We start from the raw sequence: 20,443 nt of genomic DNA on the forward strand, positions 1-20,443 counted from the left end.
CCAGCCCTCATGTCCTCTCCTTCATTACTGCGTTCTTCATCACCAGAGAGATGGGAGAGATGCAAGGCTGGAGATGCGTAACAAAGCAGCAAGTATCCTGGGGGAACCATTAGCTGGAGATAAGATGCCATGCAGCACTATAACATAAGGACATAGATCATAAACCTGCTTATCTTCGGCTCCCCCTGGATCACCTTCCTACTCAGCTGTCTGAGGCCAAAAGACAGTCTACTGCCGCTTCAACCTTTTCTCAGAGATTCTTGTGATAACCTAAAGATATTCACATGCATGTATCTGATATATCAGGGGTCATTCGCTAATTAAGTTAAAAAGGAAGGGAAAAAAAAAAAATCAGTTGCCAAGAAACATGTACCAATACAGAGATGACCTTTCCATGTACAAAGAATTTCTTCACAGTTCTGATGCCCAGCTGCTGTAGGCAGAGATTAACATATAACCAGATGATAAAGGGACTTTTTTCTTCCAGATGTAAACTAGCTTCACGCATGCAAAATGCTAATATTTCTTAGGTAGACAGAGAAAAATTGGTGGCAGACATATGGTCTAAAAATGAAATGGCAAGTTTCAGTTAACAAAGAAAACAAACTAAAAACATAAGTTAGAAACACTTGCTGTTCATATGAGTAACGCTTCTAATGTAGAGGTCAACTGGAAATGCAGGGTGATATTACAGATATGTTTACAAAATATTGTTTTCTTGTTTTTTTTATGTTTACATTTCTATCTGTCTTAAGTTTTCAGACTAAGTCAACACGGTTGCCAAGAGAAGGATAATTTCAGGAAACTTTTCACCAGACGGTAAACTTGAGAATTTTGCAAATATCCCAAGTTGAAAACTTTTTTTATGACCATCACCCTCATCATCACCACATCACGCATAGAGTCCAGGCAATTCCACAGATCCAAAACTTACAGAAGCTTTTTAGTCTCAATTTGTGATTCTGTGGCTGTCCACCAGGTTTTGCTGGAACGGCCACTGTCTAGAAATAAACAGAGAAATAGTCTGCCACGTGGCTTCACTTTGCACTAGCACCTCACCCACACAGCGGAGAGTTGATGACCGTTCTGCAGCTGGTCTTTGAATAACACTCTGTAAATGGAGGGCTCTCTTTATTACAAACCGATCACAGAGCCATTCACAGAACCGTGTCTGTGTCAAGAACTCAAACGCTGGAGTCGGTTAACAGAAAAGGCTGCCATTAATTAGTCAGGGTAATTAAAACTGGTACTTTGCTACAGCAGATGCTGGTCTGAGAGTCGATGACGATGCATGACGCGTGCAAAAGCCAATGCTACATTTGACTGTGAAAAGTCCAGGTGGAAAAGGTCTCCCGTTAACACAACGGCAGTCCACAGAGCCCAGATTGAAGCATGTTGTTTTCTGTTTGCCTACCCAGGCTCCTCCAGTGTGGCTGCTGACCTTCTTCTCTCTCCACGGCTGGAGTGGCTATTGATTGGATCTTGGCACACAGTGTACAAACACAGAGATAAGGAAAGAGAGAGGCAGGCAGGCAGATATAGGCGCAGCTTCCACTCTACTCCTCTGCTGTTGTTCAAGACACACAGCCCCCCGTCCACCCCCCCAAAAAAACTGAGGGTTCCTGAAGACCGCTCTCTTACTGAGCAGACAGCCCAGACATGGTAAATGAACATTCACGTCACACGGGATTAAGTCTCGCATTCAATCACGGCAGTGTAAGCAAAGTTAAATCACTGCAGTCAACTGTTAATGCTGCTTTTCTTCAGCACAGTACAAGTGATCAATCACAATCTTGACCTGATCTGTGGGATTTCACCAGAACAGCAGAGCCGAGAGCATGTCACGCATCAGCTTTGCGATGTTCAGATCAACAGCTTTTGCTTTTTGTGACTTTGCAAACCGAATTCCCGCTTGGTGGTGAGCAAGAGGCATGGAGGCTCATAGGTGGCACATTCATTCTCCCACCATGAGGCAGCTATCTCATTTACACTTTCTTTCCATCTGGTTTACAGGCAGAGGCTGTGCTGTGTCAGAGGTGACTAATAGTGTCATAGCCCTTCCCTCCCCGCAGGGCCAGCACAAGAAAAACCTCAAACTGCTGCCTCCGCAACTCCAGGGCAGAACCTTTCTGCTGGTGAGGGGGGAAAAGAAAAATGCTTTGTCAACAGGCAGGCTGGGCAAATAAGGTGCTTTCAATTCTCGATGGCCAGGGGAAACTTGAGGAGCATAAAGAAATGAGGAAATAGCTTGAGAGATACAGACAGTAGGGGTCATTTCAAAGAGCCTTGTTAGTATTGTAGCAGGTCGAAAGCCTGTTGTCTTTTTCTCTGAACCTCTGTGGACACGGATGCCTCGGGGGAAGGGAGAAAGCGGTTTTCTCAGATACAGTCAGGATGGTCCTCTAAAAGGAAATGTTCAGACAGACGGGGACCTGACAAGCAGACATAAGTCCGTGAATCCAGCAGAGAAAGCACAGGAAGAATCAAAAACTTCTCCGTTGGGAAATAAGATGGATTTTTCGGGTATTTTTCTTTTAGTGTTTGTGTGTGATGTGTATCCGGGTGTCTGTGAGAGTATGTCTTTTAAAGTTCTCTGTGTTGGGACTAAAGTGCACTTAGAAACCGCAGCAAAGCTTGAAGCAAATATTCACCTTTTACATTCCAGAAAAAAAAAAAAAAAAAACCTGTAGGCGCGTATTACAAATAGGTGAATAAATATGCCACCCTGACTAAAGATGTCAAAAAACCTCAACCTATATTTTACTTCTCTGAGGTCCAGGGGGGAAACTCGAGCATTCCTCACCCCAGAGAAACTCTCCTGCTCATTCTGTTGGATCCTATAGTCCCTCACAGCATGTTCTCAATCTGATCCTGAAAAAAACTTCAAAAGGAGACGCCAGCAGCCATCCTGATTAATCGCCTGAACTGCCTAAATCAACCACTTTCAATGGGGGAGGGCAGGAAGTCTACTCAGAGCTCCCAGATGACAGAGCTCCTTACTCTAACCAACGCTGGAGCCAAAGCTTTTCAATGGAAAAAACTGAAGATCAAAGTTTGTGAACCTTTAAAGATGAGCTTCTGAATGAATATAAATGAAGATATAAAATACTGCAAAAAAAAAAAAAAAAAGATTCTTGGGAAAGTAAATGTAAAACTTTTAGTGCAGAGCTGACCAAGTGATTCTATGGGTCTACACTTAGAAAAAAGTGTCATGTGAACTCAGACTAATTGGGATTAAATTTTTTCATGCTAAGAAACTTTAAATGTGTGTGTGGGTTTTCTCGTTCAGTTTCTGGCAAGTAACGCAGTTCGGCAGAACTTAGTAAACAAATAATTTCAATCTAGCTCAGTTTCATTGACTGGAGCACTATTTCACTTTTCATGATAAGAAGGAAATAAAATACATTTCAAATGATCAACAATGAGCAAATAAATGGAAAAAGAAAAAGGATCAGGATAGTAGGGAGCTTCCCTCTAGTGTTATTTACAGAAAGGAGTGGCTGAATCCCACTCCTTCCCTAAAAAAGTTAGCAAAGCAAAACAAAACAGACATGAAGCAAATATATAAACTGTCCAAAACTGCCTCTGATTAATAAACATTTCATTAAAACTCCACATTAAACTGACACATCAGATTACCGTTTAAAGTCCTGATCTCACCACAATCCTCTTTTCTTTTTTTTAAGAAACTGACACAGAAGTAGGTGAACATGCAAAGCGAGGTGAACAGAGAGACATATCTGAGGGAATCCCAGGATCAATGTGAGTCACTGCTTCAGTAATTTAGAATATTACAGAACTCATAATAATGTTAAAACACGAGTGGGTGAAGTGGTAAACGCAAGAGCCACAATTATATAGGAAGATGGCGTAGATACTGACGCAGCAGGTGACGGAGCAAATAAAAATATGTTCTGGAGAAGATTCAAGTTCAGAACACAACCACCGATTTTTCCTGTTAATGTTACTGATGGTCACTTTAACCCATCACCAGTCCACATCCCGATTTTAAACGTACCCGCTTCCACTTTATTCCTTCCTCCACGGTCATTCTGAGGATCGTTTATAGCTGTGCAACGTGGATTTATGACCCAACTGAGATAAATGTGGAACTGGTGCTGAAAGCTGAAATGTGGAACATTATGTGTGCACTATTCTGCAGCATGTTTCCACAAAACCTGGCAGCACATTTAAAACCACAAAAACATAAGCAAGCCAACAGAACCTGTGGTCTTTGTAAATGCTAATGAAACACATATTTTGAAAAACCTTTCCCCTTTTACTTTAAAAATCTGAAAATTAAGGTTCAGCTCATTTGTACCGTTTCAGTTTAATCTGTTTTTCTGTCTGTATGTATTTAAAATAAAAAGGTTAAGGTAATTTTATTTATATAGCACAATTTCAGCAACAAGGCAATACAAATATCCCTTACTGAGTGAGGAAGCATCCAGATTCACACAGAGGTAAAAATATGAAAACAAAAACTAAGAAACTGTGCAGCAAATGCAAAATTTCAACATTAAAAATAAAAATACAGGTATTAAACTAGCATTCTCGGAGTCAAAGAATGGGCCACTGAGTAGGACAATTAAAAACGTGTAAAAAAACAAAAATCCATATTTATTGATTTATTTATTTGTATTTATGTATATCCAAACTAAAAGCTACTTTTTATTTTAGTTGTTCCCCTTCATTTGTAGTTACTTTGTGTTGAATTAAACAGGTTATTCTCAACGTGACTATTAAATATTTTAGACCGGAATAAATATTTCAGAAACTAAAATTTTAAAGTATCCCAACTTAAGTATGCAGACTGCTTGGTCTATTATTTGTGGGAATACATTACAGAAAACAAATTAGGCAGCACAACAGAGGCATGCCAGTGCAAATGGCCCCAAATCCTATTTCCATCCTTATGAGATAACTGTACCCATTAGAAGGTTAAAGCTATTCTGGTGTCCCAGGCGTGTTCTGTCGTATCCAAAGACTCTGCCTGGGAAATTACAGCAATCTGTCTTTAAACTTTGATGCAGTCGAAAAGCTCCCTTTATCCATTCTCATCTCTTTCCTTCTGACCTGGTGTGTGTGCGCGCGCGTGTGTGTGTGTGAGGAGATGCATATGCATATACGCGGGAGAAGGAAGAAAAGGCAACAACGAGAGAGAGAGAGAGAAAGAGAAAGAAAGAGCAGTCAGGGAAAGAGATATGAGAGGGTGGGGCTAAGCTGTCTGCGACCAAGGCCCAGAGAACATAAAAAGAAAAATACGGTCATAAAACCTCTCTATGACTATGAATACTAATACTGACTCTCTGAGCCAAACCAACCAAGTCTGTCCTCTCCCTGTTCCCCTTTGTCTTGTGAAGAGAAATGATGCAGCTTAAAAATAAAGTGAAAAGAGTACGCTGCACAGCCTCAATTGTATATCTTAGTTCCAACACCGTTACACACATAACAGTAGTGCAGATTGAAGAAAAGAAGATTTGTTATCAGCACCGGCGAGATGCACGTTTCTTCAGCCGTCAGAGCTTAGGTCAACTTTATTTACAACGTACTGAACGTCAGGGATTTTTTTTTTTACTATATTCATAACACTGCAAAACTGTGAAAGTAAAATCACAAGCTGCTCTTTGTTTTGTCAAAGACCACAGTGAAATATTATAGTTAGTTGTCATGTCGAAGCCGCGGTCCAGAACACTCATTATCAGATTTATGTCTCACCATTCATTGCAACTGCCACAACAAAACAAGTAATTCATCTTTTTATTACTTAAAGGCAATAATGCTTTACGTTAACAGAACAAATGCACATTAAATCAGGCAAAAATAAAACGCCTTTTCGGTTCAGGGCTTTTTATCTGCGTCATTAATCGCCTGAATCTCAAAGGGGTTTTATTTACATACAGTAAATATTTGTGTCTTCTCTATGCCTAAGTGAAATTTAAAGCCTTTTCTTCCAAAGTCTAGCTTTGCCACTGTCAGTTAAACTGTGTATTGATGTTAGGTTATAAAGCAATAAATCAACTTTTACATATTTCTCAGGACATCAACAGAAAATGGAAAGAGTTTGACACAAACGACACATGCCTGTCATAAACCAACAAGCTGGACAAGGAAAGTATTCAGCCATGCTAACTCCAGAGGAGCTGCAGAGATCTACAGCTCAGGTGGGAGCTTTGTTGACCACACAGCCATTAGCAATACTCCCCACAATCAGGGTCTCTATGGAAGAATGGTAAGAGGAAAGCCATGAGAAGTACTGTCAAATCACAGAAGACAAGGCAAAAATGTGTAAGAAAGTTTCTGGTCAGATTCAACCAAAACTGAACCTTTTGGCTCTGAAGCAAAACACTGAAGTGCAAAACTATTGCATCATTTCCACAAGTAAACAGGGTAGCATTTCCCCATCAAGCTGTGCATATGCTTTTTAGCAGGAAGGGGAATTTGGATAATCCAGCAAGAAACCTTGTTAGAGGCTGCGAAAGATTTGAGCGTTGATCAAAGGTTCACCTTTCAGCAGGACGACACTGAGCACACAGTCAGAGCCCAGTTTGAGCACAAAGCCGAATCTGAATGAGAATATGCGGCAAAACTTGACAACTGATGTTGACAGAGGCTCTTTATCAGGTCCGACTGAAAAATATTTTAAGCTTTAAAGAAAAATGAGAAAAAAATATTTTAGTCTGTCACTATAGAACCCTGGTGGAAACAGACTTTGCAGTGAAAAGTAGTTCTATCCTCTCTTACACCCAGGGGGACTAAAATGCAAACCAAACTATTCAAACTTTTATTTACTAAAAAAAAGGATTTAATACTTATTTTATTTAGTGTCTATGTATTTTTTTAAACCGTTCTTTTTCCTTTCACTTCCCATGCTTTGTCGGTTTATTGCATAAAATCTGGAGTTTCAAGTTATTGCATTACATGTTTTTTAGTTGAAACATTGGAATGTATTGAACATATTGATGTTTTTCAGTATGTATGAATGCCAATAAAATGATCAGGATTTCAGCTGTGGTCAGTTTCTGTGTGTGGATGGAAACGCTGCTCATCTTTAGCTAATAACCTCTTCAGTCATTTCTGAATGAAAAACAAAATGTATTTGTTACGAGCCCAACAAAAACTTAAAATAAAAATCTGTACAAAATTGAAATGCTCCATTACTACAGTAGAGTAAAGAAAATGAGTAATTCTAAATGTTTTATACTTTCATTACTAGCACTACTCATTGCATCTTTAATTTATAAAGGTCTTACACCTTTAAAAATGTGCTATCAGCTGTTTCAAATTTCAAAGTAATTTCTGCATTTTATGGTCAAGTGCTTCTCTCACAAGTACCTGTACTCTCATGGTATCTCCCTGGAAGCAAGCTTTCCCTGACAAATGTTGGAGGAGAGAAGAAAAAGTCATAATCTCTCAAGCATTTCTAATGAGTTTTTCTCATACAATTATTTGATAACAGCAGACAAGACTGCAGGCTGCATGTATGATACACTGGTTTCCACTGCTGAGGTGAGAGCTCCACTGATCACACACACGCACACACACACACACACACACACACACACACACACACACACGTATCACGTCGTCTCCCAGTGTAACAATACTAATAATAACATGAGGCCAAAGTTATGACCAGCAGGCACTCCTAAGTTCCCCCTCTGGGTCCCTTAAAACTAAAAAAAAAAAAAAAAAAAAAAAAAAAGACACACACCATATCCCATAATTCCTCCATGTCTAATCCGCATCATGATTTAAACTTCCTGTCTCAAGCCTAGACATTTTCCACCCACCTCACATGTTCATTTGTCCACCTGCTTGTGCCATTTTTTCATTCTGGGACTCACCACACTGAGTCCAAGCAGCTCCCTCTTCAGGTAGGGGAGGTTTCTGCGCTCCAAGCTGGCAAGGTAATGCTGCAGTCTGGTGTAGGTGTAGGGGTAGCAGTACGCAAACTGGTAGACGTCGTCTTCTCGGTCGAAGCAAAAGGCAAATGACATCACATAGTTGCGTCTGTGGTCAGGGCAACGGTAGTAGTAGACGTTTTTCGGTGGAAGCCTCTGCCTGCAACACAAAAAGGGCCATTTATGCTGAGAGAAAATATAAAGAGGTTAAAAGACATTGAGTTTATGGTATTAACTTTTTTTATAGTTAATATTAACTATATTTGTTTTGAAATATAGTTAACTTGAAATATTTCACAAAGAAAAATATTTCAAGTCCTTAGTTGTAATTTTAATTATTCTGGCTTACAGATCATATTTTTTTTTAAATATAAATATTTCTCTTTATGAAGTAACTCCATATAATATGAGTTTTTAAATTGAGTGACAAAAAATAAACTGTTTCATCATATTGAATAAAAAAATAAATAAAAAAATAAAAAAAACCTGTAGGAACCAGGAATAAGAGCAGGTATTCAATTGAATGGGGGGGGGGGGACGTTTAACCGAAACACATAATTAAGAAAACACAAACACATTTATTGACACCCCTGGGGAAGATGTATAAAAAGATTTCAAATTAATTCATCTTTTATTGCAGCAACATAATCTCACACGAAATGGGGGCATATTGGATATTAAATATTTGCATATAACAGCCATTACACAATTGTTTGTACTATCTAGCTTGTTTGACAAAATATACAAATTATAACTTTAATTGAACTGGCATTTCTTTTTAATCACTGGCCACAGGGGTAATGTTAATGATACTTTTTGACTACCATCACAATGATGAGGAAGTTGGATATGTAAGTAGAGAAGGCCTGAAAAGTATTCCCAAACTTCCTTAGAGCAAAGAGTGGACATTCACATTTCCACACTAAGTATGTCAGTATTTTTGGTCCATTATATCAGTGTTTTTCAACCTTTTTTGAGCCAAGGTACGTTGTTTTAATTGAAAAAAATCATGAGGCACACCACCAACCGAAAATGTAAACAAAGATACTCTGTAGCCGCTTATATTACATATATAGTCATTCTTATCAAAGTGTCTTGAATAGGAATCAAATAAAGACAAAAATTTATTTTTATCATATTTTAAATTTCTTATTTCAAATTGCACTTAACATGTCCACTTCAAAAATACACCTGAACACCTGAACAGTGCCACAGCACTGTTGTGTGATGCATGAATGTTACCATTTCTCTTGTTTTAATGTAAAATGCTCTGTACCTACTGTTATCTACTGATAATAAAATTACATGATTACGCTGCTAGTCACTACTACAGCAAAGACACTCAAAGATGGCATTATTTGCAGATAATTAATTGGTTTTCAAAATATCTTCTAAGACCAATTACGGTATTTTCCGGACTATGAGCGCATCATACTATAAACCGTACCTTCAATTTTTTTTAACCCGCCTCTCCCCTCCTGGAAACTTACATATATCAGCCACCGGGCTACAGGCCGCTGGTATCTCTGCCGCTTTCGGTTTTCCATAAGGACCCAGCAGAGGGCTGAGTCCTAACAACTGCTGGATATATTAAGGACGCAGTTCTTCGTCTCCAAATCCGGTTTTGTTCACACCGAGTTTACGTGCAGCGGCTCTATTTCCCTCCTGTACTGCCAGATCGACACTCCTCAACTTAGAAGCTGCATAATATGAGTTTGAAAACATTTCTCCGTCGTGCCTGCTGCTAGCATGTGCTTGTTCCAAATGAAAATTACCGTGTTCTTCTTTGATTTCCAATTTTGACTTCCATTGATTCACTTCCTGCTAAAGAGCCCCCTGGTGGTTGAAGAAAAATCCACAGAAAAGCCGCATGTTCAAAGTGTAGGAAAAATGTAGCAGCTTATAGTCCGAAAAATATGGTAGGTGAAATTGGATAATTTCCACGCACACCTGACGATCACTCACGGTACACTAGTGTGCTGCGGCACAGTGGTTGAAAAACACTGCATTATACAAATGAACTCAGATAAATGTAAATGCAATAAGGCAAACTGTTGTTTGAATGTATCGTTTGGTCATTTTTAGATCATGTTAACAACTGGCTGAAACAGTTGCAAACTTATAGAAGCTATTTTCTTTTAGTGACATAAATCTGTTAGCAAACCTGTAAGCATTGGTGTATGTAACAAGCTGATAAAGTATTTTTTTTTATGTTGGGTCAGGATCAAAAAGCCCTGGAGCTCCAGTCAATATTGTCCAGGATAGAAGTACTTCACTCTGAACTCCACAGATCTATTTTTATCTACTTCCACTGGTTTTAATCCAGATTCTTTCTTCATTTATTGTTGATTCGTAAAACAGAGAGAAAACAGGCATTTGTTCAATTAACTGTATTTGTTCCCTTTTTTTGAAATCATACGTTTTAGTTTTGGCCTTTCAATAGTTGCCTTGCAAATGTACAAGTCTAAGCTCAGGAAACAACAGCACAAAAACTGATATCTTAAAACTTGCAGCATAAAAGCAGTGAACAGACGAAGACGATGAGGGACTGGTGTGTTTGGGACACCGGGATCTGGGAGAAAGGTGGAATAAGGAGATAAGGCAAAGATGAGAGAGCAGGGTGACGGCAGATCTGGAACTGATACATAGATATACGGGAACGGATGGTGGTTAGCAGTGCGGCCGCTTCTGTGGCGACTCTGGCAACAGATCAGATATGATGTTATCAGGACCAAGATAGAAACGACTTGATAACCAAACAGGATGGACCGCTCTTTGCCAGCTCAGATAGAGTCTACTTCTTTACATGACTCACCCACGACGACAAGAAGCAAGCAGGAGAGCCAGACGTCTCCTGCTTGCACAGACACCTTAATGCATCCCGTTTTGCATAGATCTAGAACAGACATCTGTAGTGAACGCACAAACACTGTCAAGAACTTGAAAACATATCTCCGTAGGTACCTAGCGAATCAAAAAAGCTAAATCACTCAGCCTCTTACAGAGAAAAAGGAGGAAACGCCAGGGCTGATTATTCCTTCAGAGGTAGAGAAAAGAAAACGTCTCTGCATGTAGCTATCTCAGCAGAATACTAATGCAGCTAGTGGCTAGCTGTACCACACCCCAGCTGCCAACAACAGCCTGCATACCAGGGATATCCAACAGCCTGCAACGCTGGGCAAAAAGAAAAGAACAGAAGCTAAAAGGAAACTATAAATCCTGCAACAACAATGAATTCAATTCTTCTTTTCTCCCTCTAAAACTCCACGACCACTTGGGTTTCGAGTGTACTTGGAAGGACAAACTAAACGTCCATGTGACACCGATGAGCTTCAACCCTCGGCTCAAAAAGCACACTGGTGCTTTTTTGTCGTACGAGCCCTCTGAGGTGTGGGTTAATTAAAATATGATGACACCTCACCTTTTTACATATTTCCCTGTTTGCCTGCGTCCATCCATGCAATCCCACTTCTCCCCGTTTCTCCTTCTCCCTGCTGGGAGATGTGTGACCTTGCCAGAGACTAGAACAGTCCTGGCTATTGATTTTAATTAAAGCTGCTTGTCCCATCACAGCATTATAGTTATAGGCCAGAGAAAATAGCTCTGTGACTTACTATGGGAAAAAAAAAAAGGACAGGGTGGAAGAGGAGCTGGCTGAAGAAGGGGGCTTTGCATCATTTAGACACCACAGATTCATGGAGGAAAAGAAAGCCACAGCATATGCACATCGGTGCTCACAGTCTCTCTGGTTGTTATCTGAGCAGTCAGCGCTCCTGCTCTGAAGCTGCCAATTTGTTTTATCTAAATGGTACCTCCCTGTGCCTCTTCCCCTGCCCATCTCTTGACGTGGCACAGAGGTGTCGTCGCCAAACAGAATTATCATTGCGTGAGATGGAGGGGCGGCGGGGGGAGAATGAGAACCTCCACTGGTATGATAACACTCTCCCGCACACCCGCTTTTACAATTCAGTGATTACAGAAACAAACACACACAGAGAAACAACGGCACAAACTCAAACCGTATGTGAGCTACATCAAGGTCGTTCCTTTCGCAGCGACATGTGGGACAAGTTAACCTCCAGAGCATCTCCTCACGAGCCGTGCAGAATAAAGAGAGCTGAGGGACAGAGGAAAGTACGGAGGCAAACACTAGGCAAATGCAGAAAGTGGAAGACAAACAGAGAACGGGACAAGTAAGAAGACAAAGTCAAAGATAAAGAGACGAGAGGACAATGCAAAGGGACTGAATCTCCGAGAGCTAGCAGGTCTTTAGTGACGTGTCAAGCTTGTGTGCCATGATTTTTCTACTTCAGAAATATTTGCTACTATAAACTCCTGCCTCTGATTCTTGTGGCGCAGAGATGAAGGCTCTAAATTGATCGATTTTATACAGGCGACACTTTTGTCTATATTTTCAAATCAGTCAAGCATAAAGGACACGCCAATCAGTGCTCTCACTGACAGAGGAAGAAAGTTGCAGGACAAAACTCACGGCGCCTTAAAACAATACACACACACACACACATTCATAGACCCCTTTAAATTTTCCTGTCACTGTTGTCACTTTAGGCCTGTCACCCCGTCAACTGTTAGGAAGGTTAAATGTCTCCCAGTGTGGCCATATAACTGTCAAGCTCCACACAGTCGCACCAACTCATTTCAGACAAATACTAAGTCCGTTTGGCAAACATTTTGCGCTGGATGACAGGTTTCTTCACCCTGTCTGTGTTACCCCACCAATAATTGAAGAGGCATTATTTCCCAGCATTCTAAAATGATACCAGATGTTAGATAGGCGCTTTGTTTTTAAAGCACAGCGTCGTGTCTTTGCTTGCATGCCAAGTCGAGCAGGAAACTGCTTCTGAATCACCGCAGGAGTTCATATTCACATATGTAAGAGAGGACATGTGTGTTTCTGTGCATGTGTGTGGAGGCATGTTGGCATGCATATATATTCCTGGAGCCACCACTTTTTTTTGGATGCAAATCAAGTTGCAACAAAGCTTTCAAGAGACACAGTTACTAGGCAACCTGTGCTGGCTTTGTAATTTGGTTGAGTCGCTGTATACTGTATGTGGCCGTACAATGTACTTATTTGACTGCGGCTTCATAAATGTGCCCTTTACAGTACCTTGCAAAAGTATTCACATGGCTTCAACATTTCCATCACAAACCCCTAACTCAGAGGTGTTTCATTTGAATTGTATGTATCCACACAGAACACAATTGAAAAGTGAAATCATATATGGTTTTCAAAGTTGGAAATATAAAAAAAAAAAACTGTGAATTGCATTTGAATTAAGCCTCTTTTACACTTATACTACTAAACCAGGGATTTGTTGGTGAACATTAGTAAATAAAGACCACCACGAAGACCAAATAACAGAGTGGATGGGTCAGGGAGTTAAGAGCAGGGTTAGGACACAAAACAATATCCGAAGCTTTGATCATCTCACAGAGCACTTCTCTATTTATCGTCCTAAAACAGAAAGCATATCGCACAACTGGAAACCTGCTTGTCCACATAAACAGGCCATGAAAACAGAGCAGATAGAGATTCACCTTCCAGCAGGAAAATTAACCTAAACATACAACCAGACTTATAACAAAATGATTTATAACTACGCGTGTATACATGTTCGCATGGACAACATTTAAATACAACTAAGAAAATATAGCAGGGCTTCAAATCTAAATATTTATTTTTTATTTCATTCACAAACATGATGAGTACATGCTAAAAAAAACGTATGCATATCAGGGTAACAAAAAGTAGTTTACCAAATCGTGGCTCAGAGGGCAGAATCCAGGAACATGCCACACTTTTCAGATTTTATTTGCGAAAGATTTTGAAAACCTGTTCTTTCTTCTTTGTGTCTGGCATGTCAAATGAAATCAGTTTATTAATATAGTGCAAATTCAAAAGAAATACCTGAAGGCATTTATGCAACTTATATACAGTCAATTTAATCCAATTATACAGAGACTCAAATTTTACACAGAATGTTTCACTTTGGGAGTTTTTATAGAGGAACATTTCAGTTTGAGCATGTGAGCACAATGACAAGAGCATGAGACTAAGGTTTGATAGCGCAAAACAAAAATAACGCCACGAGGGATTAATGCCAGTGGCTGAATCCTCTGGCTAGAAGCCATAAGGATTTACAGGAAACAATAACACTCGTGAGTTATGGACTCCTCTGTAACAAGGGAGATGGATTTTGCCCACCTGTGGAGACGCCACAGCGCTAGGAGCTTCCTCAAATCAGAAACGGCCGTCTGATGAGACACTCCCCTGATTTCAGCATCAAAACACCCAGAAGGTGTTCTTCTATCAGGTGACTGTTTTACCCGCTGCCTATTGTTAGAGGCACAGCGGAGAGCTGTTATCTCCAACCCTCGGTGTTAGCTCTGATATTCATGTATTGCTTGGGGAATTTCATTAGCTGATCTGTCACAGGATTGGCAGCTTTTAGACCTCAATGAATTTCAAGGTGAGTTAGCCGAATCAGCTCGGTCAATATCAGATCATACCCGCAGCGCTTCACTTGAGTTTATATTATGCAGGTGACATAAAGTGCAACGTTATTTCCATAAAACACTAAGACCAGTGAGAGGAAATCCTGGAGGCTCATCTACCAAGAAACAATGCAGCAATAACGCATTATTTTTTTTAATAAATAATTAGTTTCTTCTGTTTATATGTTTAATACAGAGATAATCGCTTTATGTAAGTATCTGTTTGGATGATAAATCCTTGCTTTAATTTATTTGTGTGGTAATTATAGTTATTTACAAAATAATTTCCAAAAAGATCTGTCTCTCTCTCTCCCTGTCCATATATACATGTCTTTCTGTCGTCACAAAGACGTCCATGCATTTTTCATTTATTCCTATAGCCTAAAAGTTACCAGCACTTCTTCTCATGGGGCCTTGGTATTTGAAAAATGGCTTTACAAGGTGAAAAAGGCTAAAACGAAAAACTGTAGTCCACTTCGTAACTTTCTTTTTGTCTTCCTTTAGCCGTTTCGATGTTGTCTTGCTGATGTGCTTTTGACCATTGTCCTGCTTGCTACATAACCCAAGTAAGCACTATAGGTCGATTCTGGATTTCCTTGTAGCAAGCAGAATTAATCTAGATCCTGAAGCAGCAAAGATGGTACAACCACCCTGTTTAAGACTATTTGTATTCTAATGGTGGGTTTATGTTATTCTTATTTTATGCCAGATTTAAAAGGACACAAAAACAATGGGCCTTTCTGTTCTCTTTGGTCAGCAGCGGTTTGGGCTTCGAGACGCTCCTATCAATGCAGTTTTCCACCCAGGCAGACAGAAACTCCAACCTAAGCTGATGCAAATCAGTTCTGCAGTGGTCTGCGATCTTTTGTGGACTCTTGGATGATTTCAGTAAACTGAGAACTGCCAGTTGTGAATACTGGTCCTCACTATTATTAACGTGAGTCCAAAAATCTAGAACATCACAACTGCAGTCTAAAAGATACCAATACACTCATTTCTCCATTGTTGTTGAATTTCTTTAAGTAGATGTTTTGTTTGTTTGTTTTTTTCTTTTACTTTGTCGGCCTAAGTCATATTGTCAGACAGGCTCTGTTCAAGTGTTTTCTTGATTCCCAAGGCTTCACAGTGCTCAGATAGTTAGTGGATTTGTACCTAAAATGTATTTTTTTCCATCCATCCATCCATCCATCCATCCATCCATCCATCCATCCATCCATCCATCCATCCATCCATCCATCCATCCATCCATCCATCCATCCATCCATCCATCCATCCATCCATCCATCCATCCATCCATCCATCCATCCATCCATCCATCCATCCATCCTCTTCTGCTTATCCTTATTATTTTATGTCTTTAGATTTAATATTGAGGACAGAAGCAAATCACTACCATATTTTCTTTGACTGCTACAGACTAAACAGTTGCTGCTACTAACAATATGTTAAAAATTTTCTAAATGTATACTATACAGGATTAGGTAACACTGTTAGAAAAAGAAGAGATGTTAAACTGCCCTCTTAGCAGCTAGATGTAAATCTGAGATGGTGATCGAACTCAACGCCTCCAACCAGAAGAATGGTTCCAAGTTATCTTGGAAATCTTTAAAATGGAAAAACTGATACATTTTTTTAAGAATCCAAAAAGACAAATTCTATGTAATCTTGAGCAAATGGATCACATTCGTATTTCCCACTCAAGCAGACATATGATTCCTCCAGGCTTGTGCCTTTTCTTTCAATTTCAGATTCCTCATTTTCATGAACGATTTTCCTCTACTGTAAGTGTTTTGTAAGTGCTTCATGTGTAAAGTTTTTTTTCCATCATTTTATTTTTGTTAATACTGCCACAAAACAAAAAAGGAGTAGAGAGTGTTACACAAGATGCAATTGTAATGTCAATTTGCCTTTTTCGAACAAAAAGATAATTTAAAAAAACATAACTATTAAGGGTAGATGCTTTGTCCCTTAAATAAAATCACAAGATGTATTTTTATTGCAGACTCTTTGTTTGATTTTTGACCTAAAACATTTAAGGGTGGGAAAAAACAAAGGAACTCTAAACGAGAGCTAATATTTTTCTCCCAACTCTCGGATCTTTCTCTAAGAACAAAATGTCCCTAAATACTCCAGTCATAACTATGATAAACAGACATTCAGTCTAATTCACTTTGCTTGGTCATAATGTTGTGCCTGATCTGTGGATTAAAAATGAAATAATCTCGTTTCGCATGCACTTCTAAGAGCAAGAATACAGACTCCCATTAAAACATGACTGAACACTGGCCTCTAACTCAAACTCCTAATCTCCTCCACACTGAATCTGATTGAAATTCCTGAGATGTACAGCATGCAAACATTCACATGGGATGCTTTTATCACCTCCGAGGAGGCACACCGAGAGGAAATTGGAAGAGGATTTACAGCAGCAGCTCTAGCTGGTATTCTCAGAGATAGTGACAATGAGGAAAATATCCAGAGAATAAATAAATCTGACTTGCTTTTCTGAAATATCTCCTCACCAACTCTCTATTGTAGTTTCTGTGCACAAATAAGAGTTTTTTCAAAGCTATTGTTTATGCATGAATACATGCATATACTTAAAGTCATATCTCAATATGAATATAAATTGTTTTAAATGCTGCGTGTCATTTAGACTGTGAGAAGAGCGGCAGTGCCTGAATGCACCAGTAGAGGGCCACACAATTAAGTGAGAGGTGACCTTTGGGATTGAAGCAGAGCACAATTTTCAGAGGAAAAACACTATACCCCAAAATATGGCAGAATAATTAAATACATATTACTTTAACTAAATCACTTTATTAAAAAAAAAACACAATGTTTAGTGGTGCGCCACATGTTAAAATGCTGGAAAATAGAGGAAGATGCAATAGATAACACTTGAAAGTACTTAAAGGTAACGTCCTCTGATGAAGCAAAAGCCCAAACACTTCCCCATGGGGGCCTCAGCTAGAGGAAACACGCTGAGCCCAATCCCCCATGTCCTGTGGGGCAGCAGGGCAATTAGCAGAGAGCAGATGATCATTGTGCCCTCACCACTTTGGCACCAAAGCTCCCCTATGGGGCAACCTGGCAGGTGCAGGTTTGTCTGGAACAAAGGGGGGTGGGGGGTACGGAGAAAGTACATACAAGAAACCATCAAAATAACACCGATGTGATGATCTCAGCGTTAAGCCCCCACGGGAGAGGAAGGGTACGCAGGGAGGAGGTGAGCAGGCGGTGGGCCCTCTGCGTTAGCATGTTTGAGCCAGTAGAAAGATGAGACCATCCACCTATAATTGTGTGATGCAGCATTTCCCAAAGTGCAACATTATACTCCCATTACATTATCGACAGCATGTGTGTGGACAAGAGTGTGGAATGGAGCAGACAGACCGGCGCCAGAGCAAGTCGTTATAATAACAGATAAGTGCACAGAGACACAAGATGTATGCACAGACACATTAATACACTTACAGTTGGTTAGTAATCATGTGGTGCACAACGGATCAGTGACCAAGTGGACCACTAGTAATCTTTACATTTCTGATTCTCTAAGTCCATCCAGAGGTCGTAAAAGTAAGGAAACTGTGGCTTTTGTTTCCCACTTTTGCGACATTGTTTCGAGTTTGACTTGTTTTAGCAGCTGAGGTAATTGGTGCATACAGTATATGACTAAAAAAAAAAAAAAGCTAGATGAGAACATCGTCTGATCTCAGGATGAGTCAACCCCGTTACACAGACAGCTGATCTCAGATCAAGCAACATCACAGACGCTTACTGTAGTGTCTGTTTGGAGAATAGGCCAACGGAGAGATGAGATCATTCTGTTTAGAGAATTTACTCAGTGAAAGGAAATGCAACTCATACGAAACGCTCCGAAATCCTTTATTAAATTCTACACAGCGGTGAGGTCACCTTTTAGACCATCTCGCTGATCAGACTGACTCTCGTGGGGAAAAATAACCACAAAGTAACAAACATAACAACAAGTAACAACAGGAAATACATACATAACAACAAGTAACAACAGGAAATACATTGCTGGGGCCACTGCCTTTGATTCGATTCACCTGATACTGCAAACCTCGCCAACACAAGTAAACACAACCAACTACTTAATGTAAAAGTTTAAATATGTCTACTATTATACAATGTAAACAGGCTGTAAAAAGTCTTCATGTTAAACTGAGGGTGTCCCAAAATGATCCCAAAAATTGGAGCAGCGTCCCGATCAGGGCATTTCTAAATTAGTGTCTAAGTAACTCCTGACGTTTGTTGAAATGCGTCTGATTTTATGTTTCAAATTCAAAAATACTTCATTGATCCCAAAGGGAAATTAAATGTTTTTTTTAACTCATGTTAGTTCAAATTTGACAAAGAGTTAGGGGTAGATGGTGATGACTGCTGGCAGGAAAGACATCCTGTAGCAGTCTGTATTACAGCAAATTTGAAGGAGCCTCTGACTGAAGACAATATGTTTTCCCAACACACTGTCTCGTGAAGAAGATGGTCAGAGTTGTCTAAAATTTTCTTGCTTTCATATAAAATACTTCAAATTAAATATGACTTTATACAAGTTACAACAACATTTAATTTCCCTTTGGGATCAATTATTTTTTTTATTTGAATTTTAATACATTTTAAAGGTGTTGAATGTAAGTTCATGAAGAAGGACAATAATTTTCACCGTACATGAACAAGTAAGAGCTCAAGTTATCAACAAGTCACATGAAAACAGCACATTAACATGTTGGTACATCATTAACATTTTAGCGTAAATCATCATGCGCAGTAGCAATATTCACTTTCTTCTGGACTGTAGCGCTAGGGACATTGATGAGTAGAGTTAAATAAGATAACATATGTGCGGTGGTATTTTCTTGCAACTAGTTAAGTTTACATGTTATCAGACTGAATCAGTATTAACAAGCACCTGCTCTTGAATAAATGGAAATGGTATCAGGGGAAGAAAAGTAAAAATGCACTAACACATCTCTATTTAAAAATATGTCTAATTTCCTAAATTTTAAAGATTACTATTCACACATAATTTCGCTCAAAAGCCAAATTGAAAGCTCTTCCAAATTTCATAGTGTGATCGGCATTAAAACAGCGGGGTGTGCCTGACACTGATCTGTAAAACAATACTCATTCACAGTCCCGTTCCCCTCCTTCCCTCCTCCTGTGTCCTCCTCTCCCTCTGATCCTCCCTGAGGGCCCTGCACAAAGATGCCAGCCTGTCTGCCCACATTTCCCTTGGCTCAGAGGGAGCAGCTGGGGGCCTGGTTGCTCTGTCTGCTTCCATACTCCCCAGTATATCACGGATACACATGCACACACTTCACGTTCACAGCTTGCAGCAGGACCGGTGTCGCCACATGAGTGCCAAGGGTAGCAGCACCCACTGGAGGGAAGGACGGATGGAACGGAGGAGGGCGGGGCGAGAAAAAAGGAGAAGCTCGGATGGGCACTCGGCCGCTCAGACAGCCAGATGTTGCCAATTAACTTCTCCGGCCGCCACGGGGGCTGTGGGGAAAGAAGTCTGGCACCTGTACCATCCAATCCCCCGCCCAAAGACACCATTTCTTGTGTTTGAAGGTAGTAGAATTTATGTGTGCAGCCTGCGCAGAAGATGAGTTCAGGGCCACAGCTCTCTTAAGAGCTTGATTTTCAAATACAGAGACACCTGGTCTATGGGACACTAACTGCTTAACTGTTTTGACCTTTGCCTAAATTATCCTCAATTCTTTCCCTTCCAGTCTCAGGAGAGACTGAACAATAAGTCAATATAAAAAGGAGGAAAGACATGAGAATGAGGTACAGTGGGACCTGTTTTTTTCCCCCTCATTAATCTGATTAAACCCCTTTAAAGTACCTTGCAAAAGAATTCATACCCATCGACTTGTTCCACATCTCATTGCATCACAACCACAAAATTCAACATATTTTGAGATACGGATCAACACAAAGTAGTGTAACAATGTGAAGTGAAAAGAAAGGATTAATACTTTATGAAA

At 39.9% G+C, this 20,443-nt stretch overlaps 1 protein-coding gene across 1 annotated transcript in view; it reads right to left on the reverse strand.

Moving 5' to 3' along the window:
- The window catches only part of agbl4 (AGBL carboxypeptidase 4), a 200,135-nt gene that overhangs the window by 30,439 nt on the left and 149,253 nt on the right, over positions 1–20,443 (reverse strand). Inside the window, exon 5 of the mRNA XM_088005251.1 lies at positions 7,848–8,064. Coding sequence (XP_087861377.1) covers positions 7,848–8,064 — 217 coding nt within the window. The remainder of the gene's footprint in view (positions 1–7,847; positions 8,065–20,443) is intronic.

The sequence above is a fragment of the Poecilia mexicana genome, unplaced genomic scaffold, assembly GCF_051168715.1.
Source record: "Poecilia mexicana isolate PSO_F unplaced genomic scaffold, ASM5116871v1 scaffold_4, whole genome shotgun sequence".
NCBI lineage: Eukaryota > Metazoa > Chordata > Actinopteri > Cyprinodontiformes > Poeciliidae > Poecilia > Poecilia mexicana.